The sequence below is a fragment of the Pecten maximus genome, chromosome 1 (assembly GCF_902652985.1).
Source record: "Pecten maximus chromosome 1, xPecMax1.1, whole genome shotgun sequence".
Taxonomy (NCBI): Eukaryota; Metazoa; Mollusca; class Bivalvia; order Pectinida; family Pectinidae; genus Pecten; species Pecten maximus.
In genome coordinates this window covers 25,795,261-25,816,514 of record NC_047015.1, presented here as the reverse complement: position 1 = coordinate 25,816,514, position 21,254 = coordinate 25,795,261, and the positions used below count along the sequence as shown (strand labels likewise).

Sequence of the window (21,254 nt, the reverse complement as noted above, 5' to 3'; positions counted from 1 at the left end):
CTATGGCTGAAGGTCAACCAAAATTTTGAATTATATGGTCCCCACCCCCCAGGGGCCTGAGGGGTGGGGCCAAAAAGGGTCAAATTGACTAAAACTTCAAAAATCTTCTTCTCTACTCTCAGATATGGTGGAGTCAAACACTCTTCATAGATGAAAGGGTCTTGTGGTGCTTTACCAAAATTGTGAATTTCATGACCCTAGGGTCTCACATTTGCCCCTGGGGAGGGGGTAAACTTTAGTATACAGTGTAGTTTATATAGGGAAATCACATTTTTGACTATTATTTGTTGGATTTGTATTGGAACTCATTCTAACCTGTCAACATTATCAGCATTGGATAACAGTTTGATGGAATGCACATGTTGGCCCTGACTGAACCCCAGGGGCTGATGGGTGAGGCTTAAAAGGGTCAAATTGACTGAAATTTAAAAAATCTTCTTCTCAATACCTTTATAAAATAGAATCAAATACTTTTCATAGAAGGAAGGGTTTCATGGTGTTTTACTTAAATTGTGAATTTCATGACCCTTTGGGTATCACGTTTGCCCCTGGGGAAGGGGTAAACATGACTAAAGTTTATATAGGGAAATCACATTTTTGAATATTATTTGTTGGATTTGTATTGGAACTCATTCTAACCTGGTCAACATTATCAGCATGGGATAACAGTTTGATGGTATATGCATATGTTGGCCCTGACTGACCCCCAGGGGCTGATTGGCGGGGCTAAAAAGGGTCAAATTGACTGAAATTTTAAAAATCTTCTTCTCTACTCTCATATTTGGTAGAATCAAAAACTCTCCATAGATGGAAGGGTCTTATGGTGCTTTACTAAAACTGTGAATTTAATGACCCTTGGGTCTCACGTTTGTCCCTGGGGAGGGCGTAAACTGTAGTATAGTTTATATAGGGAAATCACATTTTTGACCATTATTTGTTGGATTTGTATTGGAACTCATTCTAACCTGGTCAACATTATCAGCATGGGATGACAGTTTGATGGTACATGTATATGCATATGTTGGCCCTGACTGACCCCCAGGGGCTGATTGGCGGGGCTAAAAAGGGTCAAATTGACTGAAATTTAAAAAATCTTCTTCTCAATACCTTTATAAAATAGAATCAAATACTTTTCATAGAAGGAAGGGTTTCGTGGTGTTTTACTTAAATTGTGAATTTCATGACCCTTTGGGTATCACATTTGCCCCTGGGGAAGGGGTAAACATGACTAAAGTTTATATAGGGAAATCACATTTTTGAATATTATTTGTTGGATTTGTATTGGAACTCATTCTAACCTGGTCAACATTATCAGCATGGGATAACAGTTTGATGGTATATGCATATGTTGGCCCTGACTGACCCCCAGGGGCTGATTGGCGGGGCTAAAAAGGGTCAAATTGACTGAAATTTTAAAAATCTTCTTTACTCTCATATTTGGTAGAATCAAAAACTCTCCATAGATGGAAGGGTCTTATGGTGCTTTACTAAAACTGTGAATTTAATAACCCTTGGGTCTCACGTTTGTCCCTGGGGAGGGCGTAAACTTTAGTATAGTTTATATAGGGAAATCACATTTTTGACCATTATTTGTTGGATTTGTATTGGAACTCATTCTAACCTGTCAACATTATCAGCATTGGATAACAGTTTGATGGTATGCATATGTTGGCCCTGACTGACCCCAGGGGCTGATGGGCGGGGCTAAAAAGGGTCAAATCGACTGAAATTTCAAAAATCTTCTTCTCAATACCTTTATAAAATAGAATCAAATACTTTTCATAGAAGGAAGGGTTTCATGGTGTTTTACTTAAATTGTGAATTTCATGACCCTGGGGTCTCACGTTTGCCCCTAGGGAGAGGGTAAACTTTGCTATAGTTTATATAGGGAATTCATATTTTTGACATTCATTTGTTATATTTCTATTGGAATTCATTCTAACTTTCTTAAAATTATCAGCATGGGATGACAGCTTAATGATAAGCACATATTGGCCCTTACTGACCCCAAGGACTGATGGGTGGGGCCAAAAAGGGTCAATTAAATTAACTGAAATTTTTCAAATCTCAGGTGACCGTTAAGGCCCTTTGGGCCTCTTGTTCATTTAACCAACTTCTCAAAACCCAAGAGGCAGATACCTGATATTTGCCATATGGCATGCTGGGGTGAAGGGCTACCAAGTTGTTCAAATGAATAACCTTGACCTACTTCAAGGTCACAAGGGACAAATAAGCTAAAATCTTTAAAATCACTTCTTTTTAATTAATTAGAGGCACAGGGACTTGATATTGGTCCTGTAGCCTGCTTTAGTAAAATGCAACCAAGCTTGTTCAAATGAATGACCTTGACCTACATTCTAGGTCACAGGGATGAAATAGGCTAAAATCTTTAAACATTTTCTTTTTAATTACAAAGAATCACAGGGATTAAATATTGGGTCTGTTGCATGTTAGGATGAAGGTTTACTAAGTTTGTTCAAGTGAATTAACTTGACTTACATTCAAGGTCACAGGGGTCGAATGTGTTATAATCTTTAAACATTAATTTCTTTATAGTCAAGAGACTCCCCACACCCGGTATTGTGCCAGTGGTATACTGGAATAGAGGCTAATTCAATTTGATATAAACCTAGTTTGCCGTCTCTGATAATTAAATTATAATATTAAAATATAATAATAACTAGGGCTTGGTATTGGTCATATTCTTTCGATACAATATGTATTGGTCAATATTTGGTTTCATTACACAATACCTATTGGTGCTTGCATAAGATTTTATCAAATTGATATTTGATTATTAGCTCAATATTTTCAGTTGATAACACTATAAATTACTTGCTGATGTGTGTACAGTGGACCCTCGATAATCCGAACACCTTCGTTCCCAGTCCAAACCGTCCGGATTACGAGTTTTCCGGACTGCCAAATTTCGTCTACCAGGTCAAAAAAATGTCGTGTAAGAGTTATCTCCCTTGACTATATACAATCCGAGATGTTTCATAAACATGTCTAATTGTCAGTCTTTTTAACAATAAATATACTTATGTTTCTGATATGATTCTTGTTTTGTTTTGTAGAAAGTAAAAAATAAACTAGTGTTGGGAATCGGACGGAAAAATCACAATCGATTAATTGGACACCCAAACCGATTGATTATCGATAGTACAATCGGTTTTCAAGACATGTTTTTGAAACATTGGAAAAATATCATGTTGTACGTATATGCTGCATTTTGGTTTTATTTTTATTTATTAAAATTAGTGTTGGATTACTGGTATTTGTTGTCTTTATTATTAATCCATAATTATGTACTTGTCATGAAGTTAAGTGCTTTACAGGTTCTTCATTATTCCTGCTAGCAAACAACTGAAAATATGAGTGAAATAATGATTTTTTAAAAATTTAACTAGAGTTGTGTATGCCACTCACTCGTCTCCACATGATGTCAGGTTTTACAATGCACTGTTTGGCGATTTTCAATCTTTCAAAACAAAACAAAAAATCTGCTAAAACTAAAAGAATCTCGACAAAAAACGTAAATATCAACTGTGTATTTTACCTTTGTTGGCGTATTTCTTTGTGCATATTGTGCATACAACTGTTGTCATATCTAAGTTGGACTTGGATGTGGGCCCTATCACCCCCTCTTTTTTTTCAAACATGAAAAATTTCCACACATTGGATTTTACAGATCCCGGATAGGGGTACAACTGCCCCACATGTTCAGCCATGCTTAATGCTTTCCCGTGTTCCAGTATAAGAATTGCCATTCGAGTTATCTCCCTTTCCGCGTGTTCCGTTATAAGAATTGCCGCAAAGGAATTTTTGGACTATCGATAGCGACAAGACTACGATCGATTGTCGCCGACGTGACATCTTGACGATCGATATCGATTTTTAGCGACAATCGTCCCAACATTAAAATAAACTATGTTTTTAAAAGAACATGTAAAGTGAAAGTTGTTTTATTTATAGCGGGCATATATGACCTACAAACAACACACATGTGTCACATCCCGGAGGTTCACAAACAAGTAGAAATTACAAACGTTAAATACCTTAAATAAAAGACCCGGATTTTACAACTTACCAACAGTCCATGTTTTTGCGTTTTTTTTTTTTTACCATAAGTTTAAACCCTAAAATGAAAGACCCGCTATGAACAATGTACGTTTTTTACGTGAATTAGAAACCTGAAATGAAAGACCCGCGGTCTGTACAACTTACCATCAGTCCATGTTTTTTTATGATTTTTACGTAAGTTAAAAATCTGAAATAATTAATTAATGTGGTGAATCGTAACTCACTTTGCTGTACCAGAAACCCCAAGCTATCTATTTAAAAGTATGCAACACCAGCGAGAACTACCCAAGCTGTCCGATAATTATTAAACCCGTATTCACTTAACAATGTGACGCTTAATTAAGTAGATCAGAGGTATCGGACGACTATTAACTTATTAGTGTGTAATAAACCCAGTTCTTGTGATCACTGCTTAATAAGTAAATGTGTATGTAATTAATAACATGCATCTTTCAATGAGTCGTCGTTACACATAACGGTGTTACAAGCCGATATCCGTGTTTACCCAATACAAGTGTTAATGATGTTAATTACCGATCATAAATTCATTACATGTATTTTAGATTGATTAATTATCGTATCACGTACTGTATGTTTGTACATAAATTCTTGCTAACTACGAAATAGCAATATGTGTTCCTATAAAAGTTGCCGTCTGTAAAATAACTAATAGATATTGTACGTCAAGTTGATAAAAGCAAGACTATACTATAAAATCCTTTAATACTGTAGCATTTAGGTTGTAGAGAAAAAGCAATGTACCGTTATAAAAACAAAAGCTACACATTGTAACACAGGATATTTGCCATATGGCATGCTGGGGTAAAGTTCACATAGTTTAAATAGACTATAATCTTCAAATGACTTCTTCTTAATAACCAAGAGTCCCAGGGAATTGATATTGGGTCTGTGTAGCATTATGGGATGAAGTGCTGCCAATATTGTTCAAATGAATGACCTTAATAGGCTAAAATCTTTAAACAACTTCTTCTCAATAATCAAGTCTGGGGAGTTGATATTGACTCTGTAGCATGCTAGTGTGAAGGGCTACCATGTTCAAATGAATGACCTTAACCTTTCAAGGTGAAAACAGCCAAATAGGCTAAAATATTTCCTTGACATATTTTCAATAACTGAAAGGTCCAGAGACCTTATATTTGGCTTGTAGCGTTCTTGGATGAAGACTAGAAAGTTTGTTCAAATGAATAACCTTGATCATAATTTAAGTTTGAAAGAGTTAAATCGGCCAAAATATTAAAAAAAAAAAACCTAACCTTTTCAAATAAATAAAGGGCATGAGGTCTTAAATATAGTCTCTGATACACTTGTTGTTGTATTATGTTTATGTATGAAAAGGATCACTCAGGATAGCATATAAAAATATGTATTTATTTCATAGTATAACTGATATTTTGAAATGAATCTATAAGTTATAACTGTTGATTGGGGGGGGGGGGGACAACATGCTTTGACCATATACAGGCCAGAAAGTTAATCCCAGTTTAAAGTTTAGCTAATTCTTTTTGAACTTGGATATGTGTATCGATACAGCCAAAGCTTATGCATCGATATACCAAAACATCTGGCCATATCGAGACGTATTGGTTTATCGGTAATAGGTCAAAGTGAGCTCATGCCATGGTGCAGCATCTGCTCGTCTGTCTGTCCAGCATCACCTTTTTCCTTTAAAAAAACTTCTTTTAAATAACCTTGAGGCCCAGAGATCTGATATTGGGCCTGTTTAAATGACCTTGAGTTTTTTTCAAGGTCAGAGTATTACAATATGCTAAAATCTTTAACCAAAGATTTCTTCATGGCCAAGAGACACAAAGGCAAGATATTGGACCAGTAGTGTTTTTGACCAGTAGTATTTTCAAATAGAAACCACAAAATTCATCTAAATAAAAAACCTAGCCTACTTTAATATTTGAAGATAGTGACATTGAGCTTAGTAGCATAAGTAACCTAGAACAATGTCAAAGTTGCATTAGAAGCAGGTGAGTGATATAGGCCCATTGAGCCTCTTGTTATATCTTTGCAGGGATTTTGTCGATGGCCAATGCTGGACCCAACACAAATGGATCACAGTTTTTCTTTTGCCTTACCAAGACTGAGTGGTATGTATCTATAATCTACCAATGTATTTTGATTTAATGCTAGAATGGTTGTATGTGGAAATTGCTACCTAGATAACTGTACAAAAGTATGTTCTGCTCAATTGTCTTAGATCTCTTAACCTAGTCTGTTCATATCTGGTAAGTGAACTAGTTTTGCTATTGCTAAGAGGGAGATTTCATTTTAGCTTGCCTGGTCCAGAGGACCAAGGTTCATTATTGCACTCAAGCTTATGTTGTGGTGGAGCATTCGTCGTTCATATAAATACCTGATACTTGTCATAATCCGATGAGCAGAATTTTCCTTGAATTTGGTCTGAAGTATCCTTTGGTAAAGAGGAATCAATTTGTATAAAGAATGGGTCTCTGCCCCTTAGGGCTGTGTATTGCGGACAAAATTGTATTGCAATATTTTGAAAAACCCTCTTAAAAGATTTTGGGGGTAAGTTTTGGAAAGCTTCTTGTTTGGTTTATACATCCATAAGAGGTCTAGGAGCGATATTATTTGACGTACAATTTTAAAATGACATGATTATACATAAATAAAAAATGAATGCATAGTGTGATTGCTGCCGACGGTGAGTTTTCACAATCATTGATTGCACTTGTTGAAATTGATTTTCAAAATTAAAACATGTTTTATATACAATTAAACTGATCTTATACACAATACACAATGTCAATGGCCGTATTGTGACGTCACATATTTCACACCATTTTCGGATTTTCTTCATACCAGGTATGAAAAAATCTCAACCGATCAGAAAGCCGCATTCTGCGTACAAACACTGGACAATTAATTATTACTATTTGATAGTTGATTTTTGGATAGGTTTTCTTCATAAACTGAATATAATCAAGGTATGAAAGAAGAGCAGCAACCCCATTGGTCGTGGTTTGAAAATGATCCTGTCGACATGCCAGGGTCATTTAAGGACGTGCCAGGTTTTGGAGGTGGAGGAAAGCCGGAGTACCCGGAGAAAAACCACCAGCCTACGGTCAGTACCTGGCAACTGCCCCACGTAGGTTTCGAACTCGCAACCCAGAGGTGGAGGGCTAGTGTTAAAGTGTTGGGACACCTTATTGACCTTAACCACTCGGCCACCGCGGCCCCACTGTTACAAGAATTGGGTAGATAATGGTAAATTTAAAGTTTAAGTCCTTGTGTAAGTATAAGAGCCTTAATTACAAAATGTCTAGAAAAATAATAATAAAACAATAATTATGTGATAAAAAGTATTTAAGATGATAAGTATGAAAATGATCTGACATCAAACTCCTTCAATAAGCACTAAAACAGTATATGTCCCAAAGAAGGAATGGTCCTTGCCATGGAAAGTTACGCGAGTATCCTAGGAAGTATGGTAAAGTTCCCATCATAATGACATGTATATAAGCAGCAGATATCATGTGGTGACAAAATAACTTTCAGGCATTAGAGTTGGGTCTGTTTTGGATATGTGTTCATCGCTGGTTAGTATAGTAGATTTGCAAAGAAGTTTCCTTTCTGGTAATGCTAGTTCCATAAGCAATAATTAGTTCATTAGTAAGTTATAAGTATCATGTAAATAAAAGAATGGGTATCCAGAACAAGTCTGTGGAGTTCACAATTAGGGAAATAAGTATAGTAAATGAGCTGGATGAGTCCGGTAATACATCCATCACAGTTGTAGAGATAGGAACTTTACCATACTTTCAGGTTTCAAAATGTAACAGTCACACTAATAAATTGTGCCCTGATGACGACCTGCCTATAGCAGGCCGAAACATGTTGACAGAATCATTTTCAAACCTGGACCCAGGAGTTCCTGCTCTTCTTTCATACCTTGATTTATCTACAGTGGAACTTCGTTTACTCAAATTAAACTCAACGAAACCACGATAAAACTTCAAGTTATCTGAGTGTTTGAATTAATCTTAGTTGTCATTTTTGGTGCAAACTTTGGTCAATATTTGTCAACATTATATGATTATTATAACTCCGCACTGTCACTCATCAGTTTATACATGTACATGTGTATGTAATGTTTTGTTCTGTATGTCACTCGTAGTTTGGTGTAGTTTTGCCGATATACAGTCACAATAGAGTTTCTTTCACTTAGTCACTTCAATAACAGTATAATGTTCATGTCATGTTTGCAAAAAGAATAACAATAAAACAGAAAAAAACCGAATAACAATTTATTAAAGTCATATCAAATAACTGCTTAAATTTAACACAAATTATATGTAAAACAAAACAGAACCATTGCTTATTCTAGATATATAGAATACTGTTTCATAGGCCTACTTACATTTTACCGATGACCATTTTATTCCATCTGTATTAGCACAGGGAGTTGTACTGTGAGTGTGCGTATAAAATGTTACTGTTAGTCTGTTGCCGAGTTTGCTTGTTATCCGAGTTAATAGACAGCAGTGACAGTTTATACAGATTTACTCTGAACACCTCGCTATTGTTTCAGATTAAATAGGCAGCCATGACTGTTTCATTTCTACACCTGTAAAAACATTTGCAGAGTACCAGTGTCTGTGTGTCAGAGATTAGTTCTGCTTGAGCGAGCAGGTAGATGAATTGTTGACTGTAGTGTGTATTATTATCGGCAACCGTCTTATGTAGGAAAGCAGTACTTTTTATCACTGAGAGCTGTTGTTATAAGGTTCCACAGACAATTTGTTTAATTAATTTACAATCGGTAGGTTTGTAGTGCCGATATCTTCAGTGTTACAAACGAAAGTTCGATGTTGAAAAAATGTTGGCGATTACCACCGATCGTTGTTAGACTCAAAAACGATACTTCGATAATTTCAAGTAAGATTTTTAGCTCACCTGGCCCGAAGGGCCGGTGAGCTTATGCCATGGTGCAGCGTCCGGCGTCCGGCGTCCGGCGTCCGGCGTCCGTCGTCCGTCAACTTTTTCTTTAAATTGCTACTAGTCCTAAAGTATTGAAGGGATTTTCACAAAATTTGGTCAGGAACATCCTTGGGGGAAGGGGAACAGAGTTTGTATACATTTTTACTCTGAACCCCCAGGGGCCTGAGGGGCGGGGCCAAATAGGGGAAATAGGGTTAATCCTTTAAATCGCTACTAGTCATAAAGTTATGAATGAATTTGAACCAAATTTGGTCAGGAACATCCTTGGCAGAAGGTGAACAGAGTTTGTATAAATTTTTACTCTGAACCCCAGGGACCTGAGGGGCGGGGCCAAATAGGGGAAATAGGGTTAATCCTTTAAATCGCTACTAGTCATAAAGTTATGAATGAATTTGAACCAAATTTGGTCAGTAACATCCTTGGGGAAAGGGGAACAGAGTTTGTATACATTTTTACCCTGAACCCCCAGGGGCCTGAGGGGCGGGGCCAAATAGGGGAAATAGGGTTAATCCTTTAAATCGCTACTAGTCATAAAGTTATGAATGAATTTGAACCAAATTTGGTCAGGAATATCCTTGGCAGAAGGGGAACAGAGTTTGTATAAATTTTTACTCTGAACCCCCAGGGGCCTGAGGGGCGGGGCCAAATAGGGGAAATAGGGTTACTCCTTTAAATCGCTACTAGTCATAAAGTTATGAATGAATTTGAACCAAATTTGGTCAGGAACATCCTTGGCAGAAGGTGAACAGAGTTTGTATAAATTTTTACTCTGAACCCCCAGGGGCCTGAGGGGCGGGGCCAAATAGGGGAAATAGGGTTAATCATTTAAATCGCTACTAGTCATAAAGTTATGAATGAATTTGAACCAGATTTGGTCAGGAACATCCTTGGCAGAAGGGGAACAGAGTTTGTTTAAATCTTTATTCTCAACCCCCAGGGGCCTGAGGGGCGGGGGGAAATAGGGTCACTCCTTTAAATCGCTACTACTCCTGAAGTATTGAATAGCTTTTCACCAAATTTGGTCAGGAACATCCTTGAGGGGAGGGGGAACAGAGTTTATATGAATTTTTACTCTGTACCCCTAGGGGCCTAAGGGGCGGGGCCAAGTAGGGGAAATAGAGATTAGTCTTTTAATTGCTACTAGTCATCAAGTTTTAAATGGACTTAAACCAAATATGGTCAGGAATATTCATTGGAGAAGGGGAACCGAGTTGGTATAATGTTTTACTCTGAATCTCCAGGGGACTGAGGAGTGGGGTCTGATAGGGAAAATAGGGGTTAATCCTTTAAATCGCTATTAATTATTAAGTTACGAATGGATTTTAACTAAATTTGGTCAGGAACATCCAGAGAGGAAGGGGGGGAAAGAGTTTGTATAAATATTGAGGGGCCTGAGGGGCTGGGCCAAATAGGGAAATAGGGGTTACTCCTTTAAATCGTTACTTTCATAAAGTTATGAATGGATTTGAACCAAATTTGGTCTGGAATATCCTTAGGGGAAGGGGGAAAGGGAGTTTATATAAATATTGACTCTGACCCCCAAGGGGCCTGAAGGGAGGGGCCAAATAGGGGAAATAGAGATTTGAGTTTTAAATGGATTTGAACCCAATTTGGTCAGAAACATCCCTGGTGATGGGGGAACAGATTTTGCATAAATGGTTACTGTGACCCTCAATCCCATAACTATGTATAGTATCGCTGGGCATTAAGGGATAAACACAATTTTTATGTAAAAATAGGCCAAAGGGTTTTCCCCACCCTAAGGGACTTAGTTTCTTTAAACACCATTATGGTGTAAAAATAATCCATATGGTCTTTCAGAGAGTACATTTTTAGCTCACCTGGACCGAAGGTCCGGTGAGCTTATGTCATGGCGCAGCGTCCGTCGTCCGTCCGTCCGTCAACATTTGCTTCAAATCGCTACTAGTCTAAAAGTTCTTATTGGATTTTGCCAAATTTGGCCAGAAACATCCTTGGCAGAAGGGGGACATATTTTGCATAAATGGTGACTCTGACCCCAAAGGGGCCAAAGGGGGCGGGGCCCATAAGGGGAAATAGAGGTAATTCCTTTAAATCACTACTTGTCATAAAGTTATGAATGGATTTGAACCCAATTTAGTCAGAAACATCCCTGGGGGAAGGGGAACAGATTTTGCATAAATGGTGTCTCTGACCTCCGAGGGGCCAAAGGGGCGGGGCCCAATAGGGGAAATAGAGGTAATTTCTTTAAATCGCTACTTGTCATAAAGTTATGAATGGATTTGAACCCAATTTAGTCAGAAACATCCTTGGGGGAAGGGGAACAGATTTTGCATAAATGGTGCATCTGACCCCCAAGGGGCCAAAGGGGCGGGGCCCAATAGGGGAAATAGAGGTAATTTCTTTAAATCGCTACTTGTCATAAAGTTATGAATGGATTTGAACCCAATTTAGTCAGAAACATCCTTGGGGAATGGGGAACAGATTTTGCATAAATGGTGCATCTGACCCCCAAGGGGCCAAAGGGGCGGGGCCCAATAGGGGAAATAGAGGTAATTTCTTTAAATCGCTACTTGTCATAAAGTATGAATGGATTTGAACCCAATTTAGTCAGAAACATCCTTGGGGGAAGGGGAACAGATTTTGCATAAATGGTGACTCTGACCCCAAAGGGGCCAAAGGGGCGGGCCCATAAGGGGAAATAGAGGTAATTCCTTTAAATCGCTACTAGTCATAAAGTTAAGAATGGATTTAAACTCAATTTAGTCAGAAACATCCTTGGGGGAAGGGGAACAGATTTTGCATCAATGGTGCGTCTGACCCCCAAGGGGCCAAAGGGGCGGGGCCCAATACGGGAAATAGAGGTAATTCCTTTAAATCGCTACTAGTCATAAAGTTATGAATGGATTTGAACCCAATTTAGTCAGAAACATCCTTGGGGGAAGGGGAACAGATTTTGCATAAATGGTGACTCTGACCCCAAAGGGGCCAAAGGGGCGGGCCCATAAGGGGAAATAGAGGTAATTCCTTTAAATCGCTACTTGTCATAAAGTTATGAATGGATTTGAACCCAATTTAGTCGGAAACATCCTTGGGGGAAGCGGAACAGATTTTGCATAAATAGTGGCTCTGACCCCCAAGGAGCCAAAGGGGCGGGGCCCAATAGGGGAAATAGAGGTAATTCCTTTAAATCGCTACTAGTCATAAAGTTAAGAATGGATTTAAACCCAATTTGGTCAGAAACATCCATGGGGGAAGGAGAACAGATTTTGCATAAATGGTGACTCTGATCCCAAAGGGGCCAAAGGGGCGGGGCCCAATAGGGGAAATAGAGGTATAATTCCTTTAAATTGCTACTAGTCATAAAGTTATTAATGCATGTTCTAAAAACAATTCTTGAGGTCATTCAGACCTTAGAGAGTGGACTTCATTAATCTTTAAAGCAGTTCGGATTCCCACACTATAACCATATATAGCATTGTTAGAGATTTACAAATAAAACAAATTGAATATGAACAATATTTTGACATTTGGTCTAATCCAACCAGGTGAGTGATACAGGCCCCATGGGCCTCTTGTTGTATATGTATTGACAAATTGAACATGTACATTATTTTGACATTTGGTCAAATCCAACCAGGTGAGCGATACAGGCCCCATGGGCCTCTTGTTATTGTTGGGACCAAATTTTCTTACTTGGATAAAGAGCAAATTCGGTCGGGACGGAGTTAAGTGGGGTATTCAAGTTTCCGAGATCAATAGTTTTCTAAAGCATGTTTCAGCTCCGTTTACTTGAACACATACATTGGTATCAACTTTAATCTTCCTATTAACTTCTTTCAGTCTGAAGTGTCTCCATTTTTAGCTCACCTGGCCCGAAGGGCCGGTGAGCTTATGCCATGGTGCAGCGTCCGGCGTCCGGCGTCCGTCAACTTTTTCTTTAAATTGCTACTAGTCCTAAAGTATTGAAGGGATTTTCACAAAATTTGGTCAGGAACATCCTTGGGGGAAGGGGAACAGAGTTTGTATACATTTTTACTCTGAACCCCCAGGGGCCTGAGGGGCGGGGCCAAATAGGGGAAATAGGGTTAATCCTTTAAATCGCTACTAGTCATAAAGTTATGAATGAATTTGAACCAAATTTGGTCAGTAACATCCTTGGCAGAAGGTAAACAGAGTTTGTATAATTTTTTACTCTGAACCCCCAGGGACCTGAGGGGCGGGGCCAAATAGGGGAAATAGGGTTAATCCTTTAAATCGCTACTAGTCATAAAGTTATGAATGAATTTGAACCAAATTTGGTCAGTAACATCCTTGGCAGAAGGTAAACAGAGTTTGTATAATTTTTTACTCTGAACCCCCAGGGACCTGAGGGGCGGGGCCAAATAGGGGAAATAGGGTTAATCCTTTAAATCGCTACTAGTCATAAAGTTATGAATGAATTTGAACCAAATTTGGTCAGTAACATCCTTGGCAGAAGGTGAACAGAGTTTGTATAAATTTTTACTCTGAACCCCCAGGGGCCTGAGGGGCGGGGCCAAATAGGGGAAATAGGGTTACTCCTTTAAATCGCTACTAGTCATAAAGTTATGAATGAATTTGAACCAAATTTGGTCAGGAACATCCTTGGCAGAAGGTGAACAGAGTTTGTATAAATTTTTACTCTGAACCCCCAGGGGCCTGAGGGGCGGGGCCAAATAGGGGAAATAGGGTTACTCCTTTAAATCGCTACTAGTCATAAAGTTGTTCATGAATTTGAACCAAATTTGGTCAGTAACATCCTTGGGGGAAGAGGAACAGAGTTTGTTTAAATCTTTATTCTCAACCCCCAGGGGCCCCAGGGGCCCGAGGGGCGGGGCCAAATAGGGGAAATAGGGTTACTCCTTTAAATCGCTACTAGTCCTAAAGTATTGAATAGCTTTTCACCAAATTTGGTCAGGAACATCCTTGAGGGGAGGGGGAACAGAGTTTATATGAATTTTTACTCTGTACCCCTAGGGGCCTAAGGGGCAGGGCCAAGTAGGGGAAATAGAGATTAGTCTTTTAATTGCTACTAGTCATAAAGTTTTCAATGGATTTTAACCAAATATGGTCAGTAATATTCATTGGAGAAGGGGAACCGAGTTGGTATAAATTTTTACTCTGAATCCCCAGGGGACTGAGGAGTGGGGTCCGATAGGGAAAATAGGGGTTAATCCTTTAAATCGCTATTAATTATTAAGTTACGAATGGATTTTAACTAAATTTGGTCAGGAACATCCAGAGAGGAAGGGGGAAAGAGTTTGTATAAATATTGAGGGGCCTGAGGGGCAGAGCCAAATAGGGGAAATAGAGATTAGTCTTTAAATTGCTATTTGCCATAAAGTTTTAAATGGATTTTAACCAAATTTGGTCAAGAACATCCTTAGGAGAAGGGGAACCGAGTTTGGATAAATTTTTACTCTGTACCCTCAGGGGCCTGAGGGGCGGGGCCAAATAGGGAAATAGGGGTTTATCCTTTAAATCGCTATTTTTAGCCCACCATCATCAGATGGTGGGCTATTCAAATCGCCCTGCGTCCGTGGTCCGTCGTCCGTCCGTCCGTCCGTCCGTCGTCCGTCCGTCCCTCCGTCCCCCCGTCCCTCCGTCCGTCCGTAAACAATTCTTGTTATCGCTATTTCTCGGAAAGTCCTGAAGGGATCTTTCTCAAATTTTATATGTAGGTTTCCCTTGGTACCTAGTTATGCATATTGCATTTTGAGACCAATCGGAAAACAACATGGCCGACAGGCAGTCATCTTGGATTTTGACAATTGAAGTTTGTTATCGTTAATTCTCAGAAAGCACTGAAGGGATCTTTCCCAAATTTCATATGTAGGTTCCCCCTGGTGCCTAGTTATGCATATTGCATTTTGAGACCAATTGGAAAACAACATGGCCGACAGGCAGCCATCTTGGATTTTGACAATTGAAGTTTGTTATCGCTATTTCTCAAAAAGTACTGAAGGGATCTTTCTCAAATTTCATATTTAGGTTCCCCTTGATGCTTATTTATGCATATTGGATTTTGAGACTAATCGGAAAACAACATGGCCGACAGGCAGCCATCTTGGATTTCGACAATTGAAGTTTGTTATCGCTATTTTTAAGAAACTAATGAAGGGATCTTACTGAAATTTCATATTTAGGTTCCCCTTGATGCTTAGTTATGCATATTGGATTTTGAGACCAATCGGAAAACAACATGGCCGACAGGCAGCCATCTTGGATTTCGACAATTGAAGTTTGTTATCGCTATTTCTAAGAAACTAATGAAGGGATCTTACTGAAATTTCATATGTAGGTTTCCCGCGGTGTCTAGTTATGCATATTGCATTTTGAGACCAATCAGAAAACAACATGGCCGACAGGCAGCCATCTTGGATTTTGACAATTGAAGTTTGTTATCGCTATTTCTGAGAAAGTACTGAAAGGATCTTTCTCAAATTTCATATGTAGGTTCCCCTCGGTGCTTAGTTATGCATATTGCATTTTGAGACTGATCGGAAAACAACATGGCTGACAGGCAGCCATCTTGGATTTCGACAATTGAAATTTGTTATCGCTATTTCTAAGAAAGTACTGAAGGGATATTCCTGAAATTTCATATGTAGGTTCCCCTTGGTGCCTAGTTATGCATATTGCGTTTTGAGACCAATCGGAAAACAACATGGCCGACAGGCAGCCATCTTGGATTTTGACAATTGAAGTTTGTTATCGCTATTTCTGAGAAAGTACTGAATGGATCTTTCTGAAATTTCATATGTAGGTTCCCCTTGGTGCCTAGTTATGCATATTGCGTTTTGAGACCAATCTGAAAACAACATGGCCGACAGGCAGCCATCTTGGATTTTGACAATTGAAGTTTGTTATCACTATTTCTGAGAAAGTACTGAATGGATCTTTCTGAAATTTCATATGTAGGTTCCCCTTGGTGCCTAGTTATGCATATTGCGTTTTGAGACCAATCTGAAAACAACATGGCCGACAGGCAGCCATCTTGGATTTTGACAATTGAAGTTTGTTATCGCTATTTCTGAGAAAGTTTTTAAGGGATCTTTCTCAAATTTCATATGTAAGTTTCCCTTGGTGTCTAGTTATGCATATTGCATTTTGAGACCAATCTGAAAATAACATGGCCGACAGGCAGCCATCTTGGATTTTGACAATTGAAGTTTGTTATCGCTATATCTGAGAAAGTACTGAAGGGATCTTTCTCAAATTTCATATAGAGGTTCTCCTTGGTGCCTCGTTATGCTTATTGCATTTTGAGATCAATTGAAAAACAATATGGCCGACAGACCGCCATATTGGATTTTGACAATTGAAGTTTGTTATCTCTATTTCTGAAAGTACTGAATGGATCTTTCTCAAATTTCATAAGTAGGTTCCCCTTGGTCCCTTGTATTGCATTTTTGGACCAGTCTGTCCTGAAAACAACCTTGCAAACAAACAGCCATTATCGTTAAATCTCAATTTTCTTATATAGCTAGGATTCCCTTGTTTGAAAAGTACTGGAGGGATGTCTCAATTTGCACAGATTAGTAAAATGAAGGGAAAAGTAGAGAAAAGATCAATCTGACATGGAACCTATGAAGATCATTCAATGGTGGGCGCCAAGATCCCTCTGGGATCTCTTGTTGTATATGTATTAACCCTAGTCATGCTGACGACGCCTTTTGGCGGTTTACTGGTGTCCTGAACATGAACATTATTTTGACATTTGGTCAAATCCAACCAGGTGAGCGATACAGGCCCCATGGGCCTCTTGTTTAGCTCACCTGCCCGAAGGGCAAATGAACTTATGCCATGGTGCGGCGTCCGGCGTCAACTTTTTAGCCCACCATCATCAGATGGTGGGCTATTCAAATCGCCCTGCGTCCGTGGTCCGTGGTCCGTCCGTCCGTCCGTCCGTCCGTCCGTCCCTCCGTCCGTCCGTAAACAATTCTTGTTATCGCTAATCCTCAGAAAGTACTAAAAGGATCTTTCTCAAATTTCATATGTAGGTTTCCCTTGGTGCCTAGTTATGCATATTGCATTTTGGGACCGATCGGAAAACAACATGGCCGACAGGCAGCCATCTTGGATTTTGACCATTGAAGTTTGTTATCGCTATTTCTGAGAAAGTACTGAAGGGATCTTTTTCAAATTTCATATGTAGGTTTCCCTTGGTGCCTAGTTATGCATATTGCATTTTGAGACCGATCGGAAAACAACATGGCCGACAGGCAGCCATCTTGGATTTTGACCATTGAAGTTTGTTATCGCTATTTCTGAGAAAGTGCTGAAGGGATATTTCTCAAATTTCATATGTGGGTTACCCTTGGTGCCTAGTTATGAATAATGCATTTTGGGACCGATCGGAAAACAACATGGCCGACAGGCAGCCATCTTGGATTTTGACCATTGTAGTTTGTTATCGCTATTTCTGAGAAAGTACTGAAGGGATCTTTCTCAAATTTCATATGTTGGTTTCCCTTGGCGCCGAGTTATGCACATTACATTTTGGGATCGATCGGAAAACAACATGGCCGACAGGCAGCCATCTTGGATTTTGACCATTGAAGTTTGTTATCGCTATTTCTGAAAAAGTACTGAAGGGATCTTTCTCAAATTTCATATGTAGGTTCTACTTGGTGCTTAGTTATGCATATTGCATTTTGGGACCGATCGGAAAACAACATGGCCGACAGGCAGCCATCTTGGATTTTGACTATCAAAGTTTGTTATCGCTATTTCTGAGAAAGTACTGAAGGGATCTTTCTCAAATTTCATATGTAGGTTTCCCTTGGTGCCTTGTTATGCACATTGCATTTTGGGATCGATCGGAAAACAACATGGCCGACAGGCAACCATCTTGTATTTTGACCATTGAAGTTTGTTATCGCTATTTCTGAGAAAGTACTGAAGGGATCTTTCTCAAATTTCATATGTAGGTTCCCCTTGGTGCTTAGTTATGCATATTGCATTTTGGGACCGATCGGAAAACAACATGGCCGACAGGCAGCCATCTTGGATTTTGACCATTAAAGTTTGTTATCGCTATTTCTAAGGAAGTACTGAAGGGATCTTTCTCAAACTTCATATGAAGGTTCCCCTTGGTGCCTTGTTATGCATATTGCATTTTGGGACTAATCAGAAAACAACATGGCCGACAGGCAGCCATCTTGGATTTTGACAATTGAAGTTTGTTATCGCTATTTCTCAGAAAGTACTGAAGGGATCTTTCTCGAATTTCATATGTAGGTTCCCCTCAGTGCCTAGTTTTGCATATTGGGACCAATCCAAAAACAACATGGTCTACAGACAGCCATTTTCGCTAAATCTTAAATTTTATATATAGGTTCCCCTTGTTTGAAAAGTACTAGTTATAGAGGGCTGTTTCTGAATTTACACAGATTAGTAAGACTTAGAGGAAGGGAAAAGTAGAGAAAAGATCAATCTGACATGGAACCTATGAAGATCATTCAATGGTGGGCGCCAAGATCCCTCTGGGATCTCTTGTTCATTTAAACAATTTCTTCTCAATAACCAAGAGGCCCAGGGACTTGATATTGGGCCTGTAGCATGCTGGGGTGAAGGGCTACAAAGTTTGTTCAAATAAATGACCTTGACCTTCATTCAAGGTCACATGGGTCAAATAGGCTATAATCTTCAAACGACTTCTTCTCAATAACCAAGAGGCCCAGGGACTTGATATTGGGCCTGTAGCGTGCTTGGGTGAAGGGCTACAAAGTTTGTTCAAATAAATGACATTGACCTTCATTCAAGGTCACATAGGTCAAATAGGCTATAATCTTCAAACGACTTCTTCTCAATAACCAAGAGGCCCAGGGACTTGATATTGGGCCTGTAGCATGCTTGGGTGAAGGGCTACAAAGTTTGTTCAAATAAATGACCTTGACCTTCATTCAAGGTCACATTGGTCAAATAGGCTATATCGCCCTCCGTCCGTCCGTCCCTCCGTCCGTCCGTCCCTCCGTCCGTCCATCCCTCCCTCCGTCCGTCCGTAAACAATTCTTGTTATCGCTAATCCTCAGAAAGTACTGAAAGGATCTTTCTCAAATTTCATATGTAGGTTTCCCTTGGTGCCTAGTTATGCATATTGCATTTTGGGACCGATCGGAAAACAACATGGCCGACAGGCAGCCATCTTGGATTTTGACCATTGAAGTTTGTTATCGCTAATTCTGAGAAAGTACTGAAGGGATCGTTTTCAAATTTCATATGTAGGTTTCCCTTGGTGCCTAGTTATGCATATTGCATTTTGAGACCGATCGGAAAACAACATGGCCGACAAGCAGCCATCTTGGATTTTGACCATTGAAGTTTGTTATCGCTATTTCTGAGAAAGTACTGAAGGGATATTTCTCAAATTTCATATGTGGGTTACCCTTGGTGACTAGTTATGAATAATGCATTTTGGGACCGATCGGAAAACAACATGGCTGACAGGCAGCCATCTTGGATTTTGACCATTGTAGTTTGTTATCGCTATTTCTGAGAAAGTACTGAAGGGATCTTTCTCAAATTTCATATGTTGGTTTCCCTTGGCGCCTAGTTATGCACATTACCTTTTGGGATCGATCGGAAAACAACATGGCCGACAGGCAGCCATCTTGGATTTTGACCATTGAAGTTTGTTATCGCTATTTCTGAAAAAGTACTGAAGGGATCTTTCTCAAATTTCATATGTAGGTTCTACTTGGTGCTTAGTTATGCATATTGCATTTTGGGACCGATCGGAAAACAACATGGCCGACAGGCAGCCATCTTGGATTTTGACTATCAAAGTTTGTTATCGCTATTTCTGAGAAAGTACTGAAGGGATCTTTCTCAAATTTCATATGTAGGTTCCCCTTGGTGCCTTGTTATGCACATTGCATTTTGGGATCGATCGGAAAACAACATGGCCGACAGGCAGCCATCTTGTATTTTGACCATTGAAGTTTGTTATCGCTATTTCTGAGAAAGTACTGAAGGGATCTTTCTCAAATTTCATATGTAGGTTCCCCTTGGTGCTTAGTTATGCATATTGCATTTTGGGACCGATCGGAAAACAACATGGCCGACAGGCAGCCATCTTGGATTTTGACCATTAAAGTTTGTTATCGCTATTTCTGAGGAAGTACTGAAGGGATCTTTCTCAAACTTCATATGAAGGTTCCCCTTGGTGCCTTGTTATGCATATTGCATTTTGGGACTAATCAGAAAACAACATGGCCGACAGGCAGCCATCTTGGATTTTGACAATTGAAGTTTGTTATCGCTATTTCTCAGAAAGTACTGAAGGGATCTTTCTCGAATTTCATATGTAGGTTCCCCTCAGTGCCTAGTTTTGCATATTTGGACCAATCCAAAAACAACATGGTCTACAGACAGCCATTTTCGCTAAATCTTAAATTTTATATATAGGTTCCCCTTGTTTGAAAAGTACTAGTTATAGAGGGCTGTTTCTGAATTTACACAGATTAGTAAGACTTAGAGGAAGGGAAAAGTAGAGAAAAGATCAATCTGACATGGAACCTATGAAGATCATTCAATGGTGGGCGCCAAGATCCCTCTGGGATCTCTTGTTCATTTAAACAATTTCTTCTCAATAACCAAGAGGCCCAGGGACTTGATATTGGGCCTGTAGCATGCTTGGGTGAAGGGCTACAAAGTTTGTTCAAATAAATGACCTTGACCTTCATTCAAGGTCACATGGGTCAAATAGGCTATAATCTTCAAACTACTTTTCCTCAATAACCAAGAGGCCCAAAGACTTGATATTGGGCCTGTTGCATGCTGGTATGGAGGGCTACCAAGTTTGTTCAAGTGAATGACCTTGACCTACATTCAAGGTCTTATGGATCAAATAGGCTTAAATCTTCAAACAACTTCTTTCAATAACCAAGAGGCCCAGGGACTTGATATAGGGCAGGTGATATGCTAGGTTGAAGGTTGAAGTTTGTTCAAATAAATGACCTTGACCTTCATTCAAAGTCACCTGGATCAAATATGCTGTAAACTTTTAACTTTTTCTCAATAATCAAGGGGCCCAGGGGCTTGATATTGGGCCTGTATCATGCTAGGGTGAAGGGCTTCCAAGTTTGTTCAAATGAATGACCTTGACCATCATTCAAGGTCACATGGGTCAAATAAGCTATAATCTTTTATTTCTTCTCAATAACCAAGGGGCCCAG

General features: G+C 39.3%; 1 protein-coding gene across 1 annotated transcript in view; it reads left to right on the top strand.

Annotated features, from left to right (window-relative positions):
* LOC117328774 (peptidyl-prolyl cis-trans isomerase-like) overlaps positions 1-21,254 on the top strand; it is a 41,806-nt gene that overhangs the window by 19,036 nt on the left and 1,516 nt on the right. Inside the window, exon 4 of the mRNA XM_033886316.1 lies at positions 6,125-6,200. Coding sequence (XP_033742207.1) covers positions 6,125-6,200 — 76 coding nt within the window. The remainder of the gene's footprint in view (positions 1-6,124; positions 6,201-21,254) is intronic.